Source organism: Clinocottus analis, unplaced genomic scaffold (genome assembly GCF_023055335.1).
Source record: "Clinocottus analis isolate CAN_PGR_092001 unplaced genomic scaffold, fCliAna1.0.p SCAF_9, whole genome shotgun sequence".
In the NCBI taxonomy this organism is placed as follows: Eukaryota; Metazoa; Chordata; class Actinopteri; order Perciformes; family Cottidae; genus Clinocottus; species Clinocottus analis.
In genome coordinates this window covers 1137386-1155873 of record NW_027176251.1, presented here as the reverse complement: position 1 = coordinate 1155873, position 18488 = coordinate 1137386, and the positions used below count along the sequence as shown (strand labels likewise).

At 41.3% G+C, this 18488-nt stretch overlaps 1 protein-coding gene across 11 annotated transcripts in view; it reads left to right on the top strand.

Annotated features, from left to right (window-relative positions):
• LOC137780948 (protein MTSS 1-like) overlaps positions 1-18488 on the top strand; it is a 44320-nt gene that overhangs the window by 6515 nt on the left and 19317 nt on the right. For all 11 annotated transcript variants that reach the window (XM_068569369.1, XM_068569373.1, XM_068569365.1 and 8 more), the window contains exon 3: positions 899-972. In XM_068569369.1, the coding sequence (XP_068425470.1) occupies positions 899-972 (74 nt within the window). The remainder of the gene's footprint in view (positions 1-898; positions 973-18488) is intronic.

Sequence of the window (18488 nt, the reverse complement as noted above, 5' to 3'; positions counted from 1 at the left end):
TTTTTTTTTGCATGCACGCATGACTGTTGCATTGTCTCTCTTGTGGAGCTCAGGTGTCACACATGCACGTGCACACACGTACCTACTGACACAAAGAGCGCCATCTCCATACTTGCGATCTTAATCATGAGAGCCCTGTTGTTTATGAAGTAGGTGAGTTAGTATTTCCAAGTTAACCAGTCAGCTGGCTCGCCGATGAGGCGCCTTGTTGCCAGCGAGCAGACAGACTATCCTTCCGGATACCAGCGAGATGGTATCAATGAGTAAAACAGCACGTAATCCTACACCAAGTTTCCACTACTTTCTTTTACGAGAGCTTGCGTTTGGCCCTTTCTTCAATCTGTAGCATTATATTATACTGCAGTTTGTAAATCCTTGGGTAAACCGTACAAGATGACAGAAGCAGGTGTGTGATCCCGTTTTTCCATTTTGGATCAACAGGGTAGATCCTACATTGATCCTTTCATTGACCTGGAAGAGCAGCAAACTCGAGAGCCGCTCCGCTGAGACGGACAGATTCCAGCAGTGGACTTAGACATTCCTCACACAGCAGGGCACGTTTAAGTTTGAACTTACTCAGACGCTCGCAGTAAATATTTTACATACTTAAAATTTCAAATGATATGGGTTGCTGTAGGCTTCGTAATCTAAAATGTAGCACATATATGTGCATACGTGTATGTTATTGTCTGCAGTCGAGCAGCTACCTGTGTTTATGTTATCCTTGGCCGAATCAAAGTACTGCTTCTGGCGTCATTTATTAAACCAAGTTCCTCCATTTGCTGTGTACAGTTGTATGTTTTAGATAAAACGTCGTGCCTTCTATTGTTTCCCCTCAGTGAAGTGTGGCGTATTTACTTCCATGCTGAACCTTCTGTTTTTACTCTTCTTCTCCCAGGGCGACGGTGGTTGCTGTGGCGGCTTTCCTCGATGCCTTCCAGAAAGTGGCCGACCTGGCTACCAACTCGCGAGGTAGGAATATGGACCCCGATGTATATCCCCGAGTGTACGACGAGTGGTCTTCTACTGCAAAACAATGATCCCCCCAAGGAGTCAGTGTCGTTTTCAGTCTTGATAGACTCCGTGAGCTGAAGGGGTTAACTCATTTACCTCACTGTTAAACAGTATGTGTGTGTGTCTGGGCACCTATGTGTCAGTATGTTTGTCTGTGTAGCCCAACTGTGCAAGTCCAGTCTTTCACCCCACTGTGCTGAGAGGTTTTGTGGGTTGTTTGCTTTATCGCATGGGTAGTAAATCCGCCACCATGCCGTTTTGAAGATCTGCTTGCTGGCTTTTGTCTTCGACCTCTGGCCCTCTTTCCCCTGCGTTCTGCCCCTCAACCCCCACACATACTTCACCTCTGCTACATCTGGACTCTCCCATAGAGTCTGCTTCCACTCTGTATGCGTTCGAGAGTAAAAAAAAAAGTTTAAAAAAAATGGAGAGATCTCATCCTTCCCCAGCTTTGACACCTCAGACCTTGCTTCATACTATTAACACTATTAATAGGAACTGAGACAGGCACACACATTCATCACTTCACGTACTGCAGAGAAGCATGGTGGGGGGGAAGAGATGGAGGAGGACAGGGAGTCATAATTCTCTTGCTCCCTTCTTCTCCGTCTCGCACACAGTATGGATGTTTACTGCGGAGGGGTCCGATTCACTCAGCTGAAGAGCGTCAGCTTTTCTCTGCTCTTTCATCACTTTCTCTACATATCTTAGGTTGGCGGTATTGCATTACACTGTTATCGTTTTTGCGCTCTGTTGCTCATGGCTTCGCTGTGCACCTGAGCTCCTCAGCACCGAGGCAAGCGTGGATAATGTGTTATAGTGCATTGTTGGCTGACACACTGCTATCTGCATCGGAGATAGATAACCTGTCCACCTGATAATCGTACCAGGGTATTAAAGGAGTCTTTTTTTTAATCTGGATTACTGATTATAGTTTCATTTTGGGGCTACAGTCATATATCTTTGAAAATTGAAAAACACTGGTGCTGTACACTGTAAATGCAGCACAACTTTTCTCTTTTTTCCTTATCATATTTTGTACAAGTGTATGAATGCATTGACAACATAATATAACAAATACTTGACATGTGTATCTCTGGCTGTGTTATGCCTTATCTTTAAATAGTTGCATTTGTAATGCTCTGTAGACGAGTAGCCGCCTCTACCTGGCGATGCTATCGGCTTACTCTATTGTTCACCTACACGGCAGAAGAGCGTCACGGCTCGTGTGTCTCTGTGTGTGTTGCTTGCATTGGTAGGTTTGATGTTGAAGAGCATCTGCATGGTTTTGTGTCTAGATCAGATAAAGGCGAGTACTGAAAGACGCACCATTTGCTGTTTGCTTATCATGATTAGCCAAAGGCATGCTGAGGCCACAATATACAAAGATGATGGCTTCTTTCCTTCATCTTTCCTATCTTCTCCATCTTCTTGCTTCTTCTCGTCCTAACTCGCTCCCTGCAGCCGTGGAAATCATGTGTTTGTTGATCAAAGGTGTGTGTGTGTGTGTGTGTGTGTGTGTGTGTGTGTGTGTGTGTGTGTGTGCGTGTGCGTGCGTGTAGGGGCTAAAGTAGAAAAGGAAACAGCCCTTTATCTCCCCGTCACCACACCATAGAGACCACGAACTGTTAATGTTCTGCTATTATTATTCTAATAACACGACTAATAATTATGGTGCACTAACATAAAAGCAACCTGAGACTTGACAGTGCACCTGTTAAAGGTTATTTCGTCTCCTATTGAGGAGACCAAGGCTTTTGGCCGCCTTTTTGTAAACGTTGCACTATTATAGAGCCTTGCGATATTTTGGCAGCAATATCACAGCTCATAAAAACTGAAGGGTTGATCACTTGACTCAGCAGACTTTGATATGTGACGGTAGTTTTTGTTCATAGGTGTTTTAGATGAAAGTTACTTATGGACCCTTTTATCGGTGTCATCACTGCAGCTGCATCAAGCAGCACGATCAAAAGCTTGAAAAAAAGGCTTTTCTAAACTTCAATGGTGTGTTCTCATCTGCATCTTTGTTGAATTATTCACATGTTAAATACATTCTTTATTATTCGTTGTATCTTATCTGAACAATAACTCAAATGGCTTTTTGATTTAAAATGTGCTTTTTGATTTATGGGGGGGGAAAACGTCCGTCAGCACGATAGCTATAATAGATTCAGGCACCAAGTTTGTGAGACAATCTTCCTGTGTAAACGCCAGTAAATGCTCATAGCATGAGCTAATCGCTTTGTTAAAAACAAACCTTCGCTGAGTTTTGAACAACAAAACGTGTGTTGCTTCATTTAATTATCAGCTGTTACATGCTGTTTGTGTTTTTGCAATTGTTTAGGTGATTTATTTCACCTGATTTGAGGAGAAAAATACTTGGGATGCCGGCCTAGTTTTTGCATTTCATGGACCAGGTTGAAAATACCCAATTAAAGCATAGTTAGGGTTGGAAAAGAAATGAGGATTAAGATGCAAGGGATTAATTTGTATTACCAAAATAAACTCTTGAGTGGGTATACTTCTTTTCATTGTCAAGATTTGTAAAGGTAAAGACCAGCTTACCAGTTTACAGTCGAGTGAAATAAAATAACCGGAATGCCAAGTGGAGAAAGTTTGAAAAGAAGAAAGAAAGAAAGAAAGAAAGAAATACTTAAGTTACCAGACAAAGCCTTTCCTTTCCACTGTTGGACTCTATTGTTCAGAGTCTTTTGGAGCTTACAGTGAACACAGATGCATCAGTATACAGAGAGGTACATGTATAGATAAATATATATAATGAACAGAGAGCTACGCACCCATAACCATAGATGCTCACAGGTCTGCATATCCACATGTGTTCAGACAAAGACTCGTACATTCACGGCCACACGCACTGACAGGATTATCTGAAACCACCTGTTTGGCCGTGTGCTCTGTTGTGGTCTGTTCGGATTTGGACTTTCTCCGTGCACAAAGGGCTCACTTTTCTTTGTTGTCTCGTTCTGATAAAGTACATTGCTTCTCCTTTTGACCGGTTCTCCAGCTGTGTTTTGAACCTCTGCATGTTTTTTATTTTCTTACTCTTCTTCAGACTCCTTGACAAGTAATTTTTCATGTTCGTTTCTTAGTATATCAGGGGTTAACTGTACATATACATCCCTTATAGATATCCCTGTAGGCATGTATTCGTTCAGTTGTTTTTCAGCCTTCTTCCTTTTTTTTTTTTTGCAGCTTTGTTTATTTTAGCTCTAGATGTTCAGCCTTGACAGCTCAGCTTCTCCATGTTTTTTCACTTTTTTTCCTCTCAGTTGGTCTAAAACACTGATTGTCTTGCTTTGTCTGTCAAGAGCAAGAGGAAAAAGCGACCTGAGCACACTTTAACACCGGTTAATCATTGTAGAAAGCTTACACTATCAGCGCCAAGCCTCTGAATTAACTTTGTGCTGTGAAGCTGGGAAAGCAACATTAACACTGAAATGGGACAACCCAAAATTACACCTTAAAAACTCAATGTAATTGTAAAACATTCAGAGCTTTTTTTAGTTGTTACTGTGTCTTCTCAACAACAAATAATCACATATCAAAAACACAGATCTTTCCAAAATGTCAAACTCTTATCTTGTTTACCCTTTATGGGAGCATACATTACATTTTGAGACTTAATGTGGTCAAAGTTGTCGTGCCTGCAGTGACAGTTGTTGTCTGTCTTCACCTTGATGTTCTCGCTCATTAACTGAGGAACTGAATCTATAAGTTATATATTTTTTGTCTTTCATTTTAGCATTGTCTGTCACGCGTTGTCTGTCACGCGTTGTGCGCTCCCTCTTGCCTCGAAGCAGTGTGCCAGTGTTTGCTGTAACAGGTCGACTGCTTCTATTTGATTTGAAGTCATGTGATTAAACATGTTTTGGGTCTGACTTCGTAGAAGTAATCGGACATCAGGCCACATGGACCAACGTCCAGGAGACTGACAAACAAGCTGGAGTGTTTGTGAATTTGCCGATAGGAAAAAAATCTGACGCAACAGGGGATTTTAGTTTTCTCGTAATTCAATGAGCTTTCAGCTGAAGGTGTTATGATTGGATCACAAAGCTATTTTGGCTTCAGACACGCGTGGAAACATATAGTTGAAAGAGAATAAATAAACTCTTCTAGCACTTTGTGGAATCGGTTAATCAATCTTGATTCAACTACAAAGTAAAATGAGCAACTCGCATTGAGTCTCATCACATTCTTTTCATCACACAATCTCCTTACCTCATTATGACCTCCCCGAAATGTTACTTCACTGCAGTAAATAAAAGTAGACACCCACGGAGAGCCATAGGAATTTCTAATGAAGTAGTTTTTTTGTCTCTGATTTAAGAGAGAATGACAATAATCCATTCTAACAAGCAAAAATTTAACTCTTAAGTGTTTTGCAGTCTTCATTTCAGCTCTTTTTTCAGCTGTTGGCTGTGACAAAACCAGGCTGTCTGAATCCTATTATCTCCCTCTGAAAACTTGAAACTGCACTCGTCATTGGTCAAGAATGAGACAAAGCCCTATTGAAGCTGTAAAGAGGGAACAAGCGCAGAACAGCAGAAAAGGCAAAAGAATAATCCTTTCTCTTGTTTCGAGTACTGTTCCATGTAGATCCCCTCTTTCCCTCTGTTCTCGACCAAGTTATACTGTCGTCAGAGTTTCCTTCTGCGTATAATGGGTTTGTGTATATGCGCCTGTACTTACGCGCTTGTGTATGCATCTTTTTTTTTAAGCTTGTGTTTCTGATGCGTGTGTGTTCCTATGTTCATACGAGTGCTACCTCTTTGTGGTATTCCATTCACCAAGTGAGTCGAGTGTGAGAGTGGGTGGTGGTGAGACTTCTTTCAAGCCGTCCGCGGTGAAACAGCTGACGGCAACCGTGCTGTCCAGGGACATGAGGTCATTTCATACGAGACCAGACAAGGAGAGCAGATGTTAAAAATAACACAGTAATGCAGTTTGTACTCATTCCAAGAAGTGCATATTGTTGGACGAGAAACGGACAAGAGTTTATACTCAAAGGCTTTTAACTTCGATAAGCTTGAAGGCCAGTTTGACCTAAGCAAGGTTACTAGATCATCGTATGTTACTGGTGTACAGACGTCCCATTCTGGACCGACTGCTTACCATCCTAATAGCAGGAATAGGAGAAACAAGTATGGATCCAATATACGTAGAGCAAGTTTGACCAGTTGTGAGGCATTATTAAGTAGCTTCTTTGAAATCCCAAAGTCTCATCTTGGAAAAACTGTGGTCCTCGGTTGAAACATGTTCCAGAAAATATTCACATAGACATGCACACACGCAACACTGAATTTCCCACACCACCCATCGCATCATAGTTTGTTCACGGTTATAAAAATAACCAAGCCAGTGTCGTATGTTGGTTGGCAGCTGTCAGGACACCGTCTGGGCATGTGGAGTGGAGTATTTGTGTGTGTTCATATAGAGTATGTTAGTATGTCATAGAGTCTACTGTATCAGTACATGTGTGTGCGCATATAGTATATTATTCCCAGTGGCTCTGTCAGCAGCTATAGTGTTGAGTCTGTTTGGACATGTCTGACTCGGTGGACATGAAATAGACACCTGCCACGCAGCCGGCATGTAGAAGCCTGTTAGTGCTAATTAGACTGACAAAGATTATTACGTTGCACAAACATGTTTTTTAAAGATGATAATTACTCGAATCCTCCAGTCACCTGTCCAGTTATTGAGACTCTTTTTGAGCAAGGTACATGGAACATGGTACATGCAGTTGGATGTTTTAAAAAGTGCCCTTGTGCAAACAACAAACAGTATTTTGTGGTTTTGCCATCACAATTGTGTAAAGCAGAATATGAAAAATAAATGATTCTTTCAACAATAAACTGTTTTTGATACATTGACCCGTCTGCTTCCCCTGATGTTTACAAGCCAGCCATCGTATTATCCTGATGTCGTTGTCTACGTCAACCTGTATGAATACAATAAACGAGTTCTTAGACACATTCAGTTTATCAGTTTAGAAAAAAAGACATTTTGTTGTCCTTACTGCAGTCCTGTTGTCACATAACACTTGCTGTTATCCGGCTTTACTTCTTTGTTAACCCGGTGTCTGTCCCTCCTATCTGACTGCACCTGATTTTATTATTTTTTTGCCTTTTTTATACGACCATGGCAACCACCTTTTTGACTTGGACCAATGTTAAAACCGAGCATAAACCTCACTAGTATGCTGACTGGAAGCAGCCCAGTGTGTCAGAGTGAGCTGCAGCCTTCATGAAACTTTAATGGCTTGTCTCTCAGTAGACAGATGGGCAGAGAGGGAGGTTGTGGAATAGAGACGCTGACTCCCAGATGAAAACCTCCAGTATGAAGTAGAAGTTAAAAATGTTCTCATCCCAAAGTGTAAAGCATACACTGGAAATAAAGTCCAGTAAAATAGTGGTGCTGTTTTTCTCCATACTGGTACACTGGTTGAGATGCTCTTTGCCAAGTTCTCTCAGAGCTCCATATTTTTCAGCTTGCTTCTAGTTAGGACAAAGTAGCTGTGCTACATCTCCCTGACCTCTATACACTGCCGAGCTTCAGCCCATTGTATAACCTCTCCCATTAACATCAATGCCGCCCCTCCTTATGGAATAGCTTAGTTCCACTGAGGCCCTCGAGTTCCTACAATGAGTTCAGCACCTGAAAATAACTTCCACTTTAGAGGTGCGCATGTTCGTCATTTTGAACTATCTGCACTATATTTATTATACCTTTTTGGAAAGTAGCATGTCTCGCAAAACAGAAAAAATGGACAAATGAAAATCCCACAAATGCATGCATATTGTATAGTTGTCTATGCGGTGTTGCTGTGTTAGTGGATATCACGGGTAAATGGGGTTGTAAACCCCAGATGTCCCTAAAGATTTACCTTCTACTATTTCCAGTCATCTGGTAATTCACTTGGTGCCTCTGCTAATGCAGGGTAGAAGCTGTCACGACTGTTATCTGTTATCTATGCCTGTCACTATTACGGGCGTGTATGACATTCACATGTCACTCTTTTGAACTTCTTTAGCTTTCACTTGATGCATTGAGAGTGATGCAAAGCTAAAAATGGCAGCTACAGCAGGTTGATTAGGTCTGGATGTGAAACATTGGGATGCAAAAAGTCTAAACGTGAGATGGAAGAGTTATTAGTGTATGCATGAACTAGATACTGTAGATCACTGTAATCCCATCTTTGAATCTCAATGAGTCTCAGGGGAGTGAGGAATCAAGTGTGTGTTGATTGTTCAGGACAAAAGGAAAAAAAATTTGTTAAAATATCATGGAAACTTTGAAGTCTGTTCGACTTCCTAGTTTTGTTCAGAAAGCCAGTCGACGTCTGCCAGTTATTTGCTCGTTTCTCTAAGCAGGCTCTGTGCGCTCCGCCATGGACAGACTCCCATACAGCTTCACGAAAGAAAAAGAAGAAAAAAAACGCTCAGTTTCCTCGTTGCCCTTCTCAGTTCATGGCTTGGCCTCTGTTACAGAGCATCCTTACATCCTGAACTAACCCACTGTCTCATGCCCTCTCTGACAGGGCTCTGTCCTCTGTAACAGCTTTAGTCCAACACCAGCCTGGCTGGGTACATGTCCTGTTCGCTCTCCAGCTCAGACCTAAATCTCATCCCCGTGGACTAGCTATGTGGCTCTCAATCCACCCTCTGTTCTCTTCTGTTCACCCTGACCCCATCCAGGGACTCTTACAGATCACTGGAACCAGCAATTGAATCAGTTAACGGGTCAAATACACAGGCTAACGTATAAACCTGCGTAACAATTCATGCACAACTACACAACATAAGTAGAGATTCAATCAAAAGGACTAAAATGCACCAAATAATTCCCCCCGCCTCAGACTCAATAGAATATATATTCCTCTGGAGGATTTAGTTCTGATCTACAAGGTCAGTGTATTTAAAAAAAAATTAAAAAAAGTCGTAACCATCTGCTTTAATACAAACATCTTCTCACAGAGTTAGGCTCCAAAATACCCTTGTCACAGAGTCAAGGGACACCAATGTGTGAGTGTATGTTTGTCTGTGTATGAAGGATAATACACAGGATACTGTGCTTGTTTTCCAGACACAGAGAAAAGAAGTAGGACAAAAACACCTTTTGAGTGTTTGACCCAGAAAACAGTCGGAGATTCCTCTGTGCACGTGACTGCAGTGTGTGTCCACACAAGTGTTTGTGGATGTTCGCACTGTTTGCTTTCTGTTTTTGTTTAAACATAAACCCGGTTAGACCAGTGAGCTTTGGATTTGGAATATCTGACATGCATGCAAAGCCAAATTCATAACATATGTTGTTAGCAAATTAACTTAAGTTCTATGGTTTAAGAGCCATTTATTCACCAAGTTGCCTGTCTAATGTTTGAGTCTGTTTTTCTCTGGGAAAGTCATGTTGGCTTCTGTGCTATTGGCCTCAATTGATGAGAAAACTTGTGATACTTAACATTGTTGGCCTTGCCAGAAAATGTGTTTGTCGTTGTGCATTTTTTGTTTGTTGACATTTCATTCTCTAAATATTTTTCCACCTCCTATAACGTGCTGAGAAATCCCTGTGCTAATGAAATTTGGTCTGTCTGTGTTTGTGTGTGTGCGCGTGAGAAACTGAGGGCATTCAAGATAGTCACACTTGTTCCCTTCAATCACACACAAGTGAGTGTCTGTCTGCTGACTTGTGTGTGTGTGCGAATTCTAATTTGTAACCTCACACGTGTATTTGTTGTGGCTGTGAGTGCTAATTTTAGGTTTCTCTCCCTGTAAAAGTTAACATGGAGCACATTTACACAAGACCACATCCCTACGGCTCGGCAGTGACCCAACACAGTCTTCTTTTGTTCTATACCTCCATGCACACACTTATACACTCTCTGGACCTCATGGAGATTATTAAGCTTACCCTACCAAGGCCTTAGTTAGAGACCAAATACAGGCTTGACTCAGAGGACTATTAATCCGGCCTGATGAGAATTGTGTCTGGAAAATTCAGCTCTTAACTTTATTAGACCCTGCACTGTAGACGCAATTATGACATGCAACTTGTTTCTCATTTAGTGTTTGAGTACTTTTTCAAGAAGCAAAGTCACTAAAGGTTGGCTATCTGCTTTCCTCTGTTCCCTTCTTCTCCATAAACATTCTTCCTCACCTTAATTATCTTCCCTTTTTGGTTTCCTCCTCACGTCTTCCTCCGTATCTTCGCCCTCACCTCCCGTGTCTGTGTCCAGGCTGTCGAGACCAGGTGCACACGCAGCCGCTCTGTGACAGCAACATCGACCCGTTTTCTGTTTATCATCTGGAACTTTCTACTTAGTTGAAACTCCCCTCAAGGACAGGGAGAAAGATGGGAAGATATAGAGGGGCAGAGACAGAAACGTAATAACTAACATAAATAAAAGGTCTGTTTCTATGCTCAGATTTTCCATTGATATGTCATACTTGAGTATAGAGTGCCCTTCAGGGGATCAATAAAGTAATTATCTATCTATCTAGTAACGTTGATCGATTATTCGGTTTGGCCTTTTTAATGGCATTCAATGTGCTGCAGCTATAACTGCACAATATACATTAAATTATGTTATAGATATCTATACATGTATCTGTCACATACGTAACACAACACTATCTGATTAATCAGCTTTTTCTACTCCAAACTATTGTTATTATATTTGCCTTTAAAAATTCAACCTTTAACAGCGACATATTTGCCTCAACACTCAAAGACAGAAACATGCACAGTGGGATACCATGGTCAGCTTCTCATGGTGTGACTGGGCAGGTGAGCCATCTGCTGCAGCATGACCAGTAAGGTGAACTTGGACGTAGTGCTACCTCATTCAGTCAAGGTGACTTACACTGTGCATAAATTGTGTCTTAATCATTTTAAGCTAAAGTGTTTTTCAATTTTATTCAAGGGAAATAATGATTTCAGTGAATGTGTTGTAAAATGTGCTGAAAAAGCATGTTGCACAAACTGTTCTTTAAATAGATCTAATAGGTATGAGTTTATCATTGAGTGTGTGAGATAATATAGGCATTGTATTGCTTGATAGATTGATAAGTAATGGTTAAGTTAAGTCCATGCAAGTTACTCATTCAGTGAGTTGACTCAGTGAGCTTTCAGCGTCTGGATTGTTCCCTATCGTCCCATAGACACTTCATTAAACACTCTGAATGAATGATGTGTTTGTATGAAGAGTGCGGGCGGACGTGTGTGTGTGTGTGTGTGTGTGTGTGTGTGTGTGTGTGTGTGTGTGTGTGTGTGTGTGTGTGTGTGTGTGTGTGTGTGTGTGTGTGTGTGTGTGTGTGTGTGTGTGTGTGTTTTTGTGTTTTTGTGTTTTTGTGTGTGTGTGAGTGCACGCGGATGGATGTGGGGTGAGATTCGGGTGGAGAATGTCACCTCACTAACTCTTTGACAGTATAGAGGACTCGTACTCATACACAAGCACACGCATTATACATGCAATGACTCAGGCACACACATAGATGTAATCTGGCGGTCATTATCGCAAACAAGGCAGTGTTGTGTTGCACTGACAAACAGTTCAGTCTCTCTAATGTGTGTCTGGTTTAAATTATCACCGGTATCTCCCAGACTAGAGGCCTCCCAGGCTCCCTTTCCGACAGGGAAAAGGAAGGTCACATGCACATTCACGTACACATTTCATACCCTGTTTGGTAGGTGACAAGTTTCTTTCCATGTTTCCGTTAATTATACTTTAAGACTGCTGTGTGTCTCGTTTCTAATTTTGTTAGAGGAACAACTTTTTTCGATATACTCTTGAAATAACAAGGCTAGCCAGTGTTGAAAGTGACTTTCATCAAAGTTTACCTTCCCATTTATTTGTTGAAGGTCAAACTTTGATGTTTTCTCTGACTTCCCTTGATGTCGAGGGAAATCTGGGGTCTTTATACTGTAATAGTAGAAAGTTTTGACCATCCACAAAGGTGCATGTGAGTCTATAAGCACGATTGTAACTGTATGATATAAGTCATGGCAAATATTGACTTTGGCAATAGTACAGGGAAACTTGCAGTGTATATTGATTTAAGTTGTCGATGTAAATGCACATTGTCTATGTGCATGTACTCCATTTTATACCAGATAGTGTTTGCTTTTACAGAATTGCAGCTATTAACGCAATTCATTTTTATATGGTATTTTTGCTTTTGCATTTGATCTTCAATTACACATTTTTACACATTGCCTTGGGCTTGTACGTGAGAGAGAATAATACAGTGCCGCTCCTTGTGCACACCCAAAACTGTATTAGGACTTCTGTTGAAATATCTTGAAAAATGTTGCTCCCATGTAAACCTCTTGCTTAAAGCCCTCAAATGCGGTGTTGACATCATAGATCACTGAAACTAATCCTCAGGCTTTTTCAGGACCTTTTTTTAGGAGCATGTGGCTACATGATATTAATTATCTGAAAGTTTGTTTGAAGGATAACTTCCTGCTTTTCTATGTATGATTTGACACACCAAGGTTTTGTTCGTGGGCATTTCTTTAAAGGTACATTTGTTTTATTACTGTTTATTGCTTACTGTATTTTTATAGTTATATTTGCACCTAAAACTTGACTTGAATATCTTTGCCATATTGATAATGTAATGAATTACAGACTTTATTTTTCAAACAAGACTCGGATCCAATGACTCAGACCTTCTTCAGTTATTATTGCAGTGGAAATATGGACCTCTGTCCTCGTCACTTCAAATGATTAACCATGACATCATAGTTATTGCACATTCAACCATATGCTGATGTGATGCTGGTTCATACCTCTAAACATACAAAGTCTCAGTTGTCCAATAAATACAAAAACATAATAGCTTTAATGTTGGCGTTTAATGGTTTCATGGTGTGACTGTTTTAAGTTGCAGGTATAAATGCCACTGTTTCTCGGTTCTGCATACCCCAAATAAAGGCGGCACTGCTCTAACCACACAAAAAAAGCAATTCATTTCGAGGTCCTAGTAAATCCTTTCTGTCTATCGCTCTGTGGAATGTGTGTCAGACCAGAAAGGAAGATTAGAGAGAAATTGGGGCACCCGAAAAAGAGCAAGAGTGAGCTCTGGGGGTAATCTATTTTCTCTCTCCATCTCTTTCTCTCTCGGTCTCTCTCTGGTCATCTCATGACACGCTTTAAACCCCCTCCTTGTGGGATTTGATTGGTCAGATTCTGGGCAGCGGACTTATAGCTGCCGTTGAGCCGTTACATGCTGTGTAGAATAATATGCAGGCACTTGCTCCCAGTGAACGAAGCGCCGTGTCGCCAGCTCCATACGGCAACAATTTATGTTTCTGTGCTTCAAGAGGTTAATCGCTCCCCATTTAATGTTTTATCTGATCATGCAGAAATAGAAACTATGGTGATTTTATGTTGTCCTGAAGGCCATTGGCCGTAGATTTCGCCCAACATTCGCCTGTGTATTTGTCCATCATTCAAGAACTGACTGTGTCCCTAAACACGCAGCTCTGAACTGACCAACTGCTTACTCACTGGATTACTCAGGCACCGTGTTAACATTATGGTACTACATTCACAGAGACATCAAAGATGAGCGGTGGGAGCTGACGACTAAGCCAGTGTAAAAAGAAACCAGAAAGGGAGAGAACTGAACTGAGCGCAGAAAGACTGCGATGTAGGGAACAACTAGATCAGGGAGCGAGAAAGAAGAAATAAAGTGAATACAGTAGAATAAAGGAGTAGAGAGGGGGGATGAAAATCCTCCGTGACCTACATTTGCATTGCAATCTGCAGCTGAAGCCAACATGTGTAGTCCTTACATAGAACTGTAAGAGTACAGTAAATCAGCAGCATAAATTACCATGTCAGATCTGCCTGGAGACTGTTTGCGAGCTTGGGATTTCTGCAAAGAGACCACCCTGACTACTTTTCTCTTGCACTCATTCTCGTTCATTTCTCTTCTCCTCTCATGCTCTCTACTCCTGTGCAGCATGTGGATTCTAGTGATCACGTTACCATAGAGTACTCCTCTGCTTAGCAGTTTGTCTCCTTCCAGAAGTGCCATGCTGTTTTAATTTCTCTGACGGGAATATTTCCTTAATTCATTCGTTCATTCATCCGATGACAGGTTGAAGACTGTGACCAGCAGACCTCTGACATGTATAGTGATGCTCTGCAAGGCCTGTACTGATGACTGATTTGACCAGTAAAGCACATTCCACTGTTTGGCCATAACATACTTCTGTATGTTCAGGATGATTGGCCTCCTACATTGTCCTAAAAGTCTGTGGTTCAATCTGTAAAGGGGAACATTAACATCCTCAAAAACTCTTAAAACTGACATTCTTCCTGCATTGTAGACCCATATAAGCCGGACTTAACTTAAACATTTACTTTTCAAATATATTTTTAATGAAGAGCGGTGACAAAACGTGTTTGACACCCATTTTGCAAAGGCAGTGCTTCCAATAGTTGACTCAAACATATAAAAGAGAAATTCTTCATAAGCATTTGTGCATATAGAGAGAGGTACTCCGGGGCATGCTTGATGTATTGCATATATAATTGTTCCAGTGAGAGATCTCATGTGCAGGATATATATAGTTTTAATGATGATGTATTGAGCAAAGGGAAATCAACATTCTTTGTATATAAGGACTGAATATGCAGCAACTGTGCAAGATGAGAAATATCTCACAAAGCACTGTGAGACGGGGGGAAAAAAGGATGGTGGCATTTTGTAGACGGGAGCGAGGCGTTCTTCCTATCTTAATTGGTTCCCGTCCATTGCTCCAGTCTCCATTCATACCACAGTGCTATGAGACAGATGGTGAAAGAGGATACAGTAAGCATCCAAAAGGAGAAGGAGAGAGACGCAGCGCATTGAGTGAGTGCATTCGTCAGCTATCTATTGTTTATCTGTGGCCTAGAGACCTCGTTAGCATTCACGCTACAAAACCACACAGAGGTGTCACACTCACATTACTACTCTCCGCCATCTATACTCGCTTCTCCCCTTTATCTTAATGAGAATCAACATATGTGTTCCTATGTTCCCCTTTCTCTCCCACTCATGGCACATTTTTCTCTATTTTGCAATAAACATGAGGTCAACGGTGTTAAATTTGGCTGGAATTTTGTACAGTGTTCTTTAGTATTCAGGCTGCTGCTCTACGGTGACACACTGACACACTTACTGTTACCAACCTCCAAAAGCACTACATCCCGAGACCATGTATACGTCACTAATGAGACGTTATGCTGCTTGTACTTTCCACATCAGAGGAGAGATGAGGGAATGCAGTGGAGGAGTCCAAGAAGGTTTAAAATAAAAAAAAAGAAAAAGAGGAGATTGGGAGGGAAAAAGAAGAAACGAGGTCAGGGCAGAAAAGGATGGCAAAATAGAAGCATACAAGGAGGAGGGCAGATGCAACCTTGGAGAGAGGGGAGCAATGTTAAGGAGAGAAGGGCAAGGCCGGGGCAGTGTCCTGCATCACTATTCAGGATGCATTTCACTGCATTGCAGTGGCACACTGACACACATTCACAACCACAGTTCACTTTGAGTCTTTATTGGTTCTTTCAATGAATAAATGCAGTGGCTATTTTTGTAGATACATTTTAGTCTGTATTATAATCCGCTATATTGTTGGTCCATTGTTAATATTTTGTCACTAAGCTACACACCAAGCTGACATTCACTATCTAAAATTTACATAAATACACTGTAGTTAGCCTGTAGTTTTTTTGTGGTGGCTTATTTAACTCTGATGCAAACAAACAAACATCATGGGTTTAATCCTCATGATCTGCCCTTCCCTCTGTCTTTCTCTTATCTCTTCTGCCAGTATTCATTGAACATGGTGCTATTTAGCAGGGGAAAGGGCTGATACAATGTAAACTGATAAGTAGTTAACAGGCCTTGTTGTGTTAATGTTCTTTTACAAGCTACTGTATGTTCATGGCCATATGTTCAGGGCTAAGTGTGGATATGTTGTACTTTCCATGTGCTGATACTGCAAATTCACTCTTTGTTGTTTTGCTGCCATTCTTTAGTCAATGTCAGCACATTTTCACCAATGTGCAGGTTTTAATTTCTGCTCAACACTGGCATTTAGACCATCTAAATTTCTTAGTAAAACCAGCGAATGCTCAACCGATCGATACAACCGATATCGTATTCAACGCAAAGTAAATTGAGATTTCGCCATACAAGTCCGCAGTTTAGAGACATTCCCATCGAGCAAAAACATAAATATCAATTGATACAGCAGCTACTATTACTACACAGCTCGATCACACCCATCAACAAAGCTGTGACTCATTTCCAACTGCACTCTTGCGTCATTGTTTTTTTACAGCATGTGAAATATTCCTCATTATTTTATTCTCTGTCACGCTACACCTCCTTTTCTTTCAACACCTTTGCTCTCTGCTCATCTTCTCCTCCGCTGCCCTCTGTCCTGCCTTTCCCTCATCCTGTCTTTGCACAACAGCTGTTGGGAGCTGTAGTCACAGACACTCCAGAGTTTGTGTGTGTGTCAGCAGCACTGGTCACACTGCAGCAGGTGTGTGTATGTGTGTGTGTTTGTTCGCCTGCCCACACGTATGCATGTGTTGGTGCCCATAGAGGCTAGACTTACTGACTGTCGAGTGGATCGGTAGGGGAAGCTACCTTTCTGTCAGCAGCTATTGATGAATGAAGACTATTAGAGCAGACTATTATAAGCACTTGACCTTGGAGGCCATGCATGTTTGTATCCCCACATATATCTTGCCTTTACCGAGTATGAATAGTATATTCGCTTTATTAAATTGTAGACTTAAAGTATACTCTGACGGAGCAGAAATATAAATCAATGAATGAAATCCTAGCCTGTATCTGTGCTATGTGGGTGGCTCCATCTGGACATGCCAACTGCTCGTGTGTGTGTGTGTTCAGTGTCGTGTGTGTGTGATGATATGATTCAAGATGAGTCTATCTAACGTTTCTTAAACTTTTTGAAATCATGTCACTGCCTGTGTTTCGGTGTAAAATCCCCCAGCCGCGTTCATTCGGAGCCCAACATGATGAGGTAAAAGATATATTCGTACATTTAGCTAGCTTAGTCGCCTTAGTCTTTTCTCCAGCTCTCTAATTAATGAACAGATCCCCTCTGTCCAGCTGGGTGGGTGTGTATGTGTGTGTGTTGTTGTGGGTGTGTGTATCCAGCTGTATGGTCTCCAGCCTCTTATCAGTGTAACCACTGGCCCGTGGTTAACAGCAACCATCTGGTGCCCATACCGAGTTGGTTTTAGCTAGCAAGCCTCTCTGATCTTCATGTCAAAACTACATCAGCCACATCACTCTCTCTTTCTCAATTTACCCTCCTTCCCTCACCGGTTCCTTTTTTTATAAATTAATGTATGCTGTAGATATGTAACGTATACTTTTCCAACCATTTCCTCCCCTTCCTTCATCTCTTATCCTCCCTAAATCACTCACATTTCACTCTTCAGATCAGCTTTCTCTCCATCCTCTGACAGGCTGAGATCTGTGTGAGGACGCAGGCTTAGTGGGTTGCACACTTTCATTAGCTGGTTAAACATAAATGAACCATGGGTCTTATTTGCAAAAAAGGGGAAACCACTGCCTTTTCTAAAGTGGGGCATTACACCTCAAGGGTTTATTTAGTATTCATAGTATTCATATAGACAGTGTCATGAAGTAGAATAGTGTTTTTGACTTCGGGCTGTGAGCATAAGTTATCATTTAGATCATACACATTTTTGATGATTTAATATTGATGACTGAAATGGTTTAAACAAGAGAAATTAAATAATAAACAGTGTAGCTATATGTTCTTCAGCAAGTTATAAGCTGCAGGCACAGAGGAGAGAGTCGCACAGTGTTGTATAGATTCCTGCTGCTTTGACACCATTATTATTGATGGTCTCATCAAATCACGTCAAATAATTTAACTTTCTCAGAGCAACCACAAAGGTACTCCTGTTGTATAAATACAGACAAAGGAAGTTACTGTGTCTGTCCTTATGTGATACTGTGGAGATCATGAGTTGCATAGCCTGATGCAGGGTGTTCATACAATACAATTATAGAGGCTACTTATCATAATAAGTAAGTAAATAGTGAGTAAATATTAGGACACATGGTGGTATGTTTCCAATGCATTAATACATCTATCTTTAAATTGACTGTCCCGTCGTGTCACTTTTCTGCTTTCTTACAAACTGCTCAACACACACACACAGACGCACACTGTCTGTGTCAGCACAGTGTGACATTCCAAGGAACAGTCCGGAAGAGGGTTAAGGACAGAGACAGGCTTGGCAGCTCAACATCAAATTGCCATACTCACTCTCTTTCTCTCTCTCACTGTCTTACACAGACAGACACACACACAGAAAACTGTCACCTCCGTCGCAAATGTCCCTAGACCACTGAAACAAAAGTTTCCACAGAAAGCTGAAATAT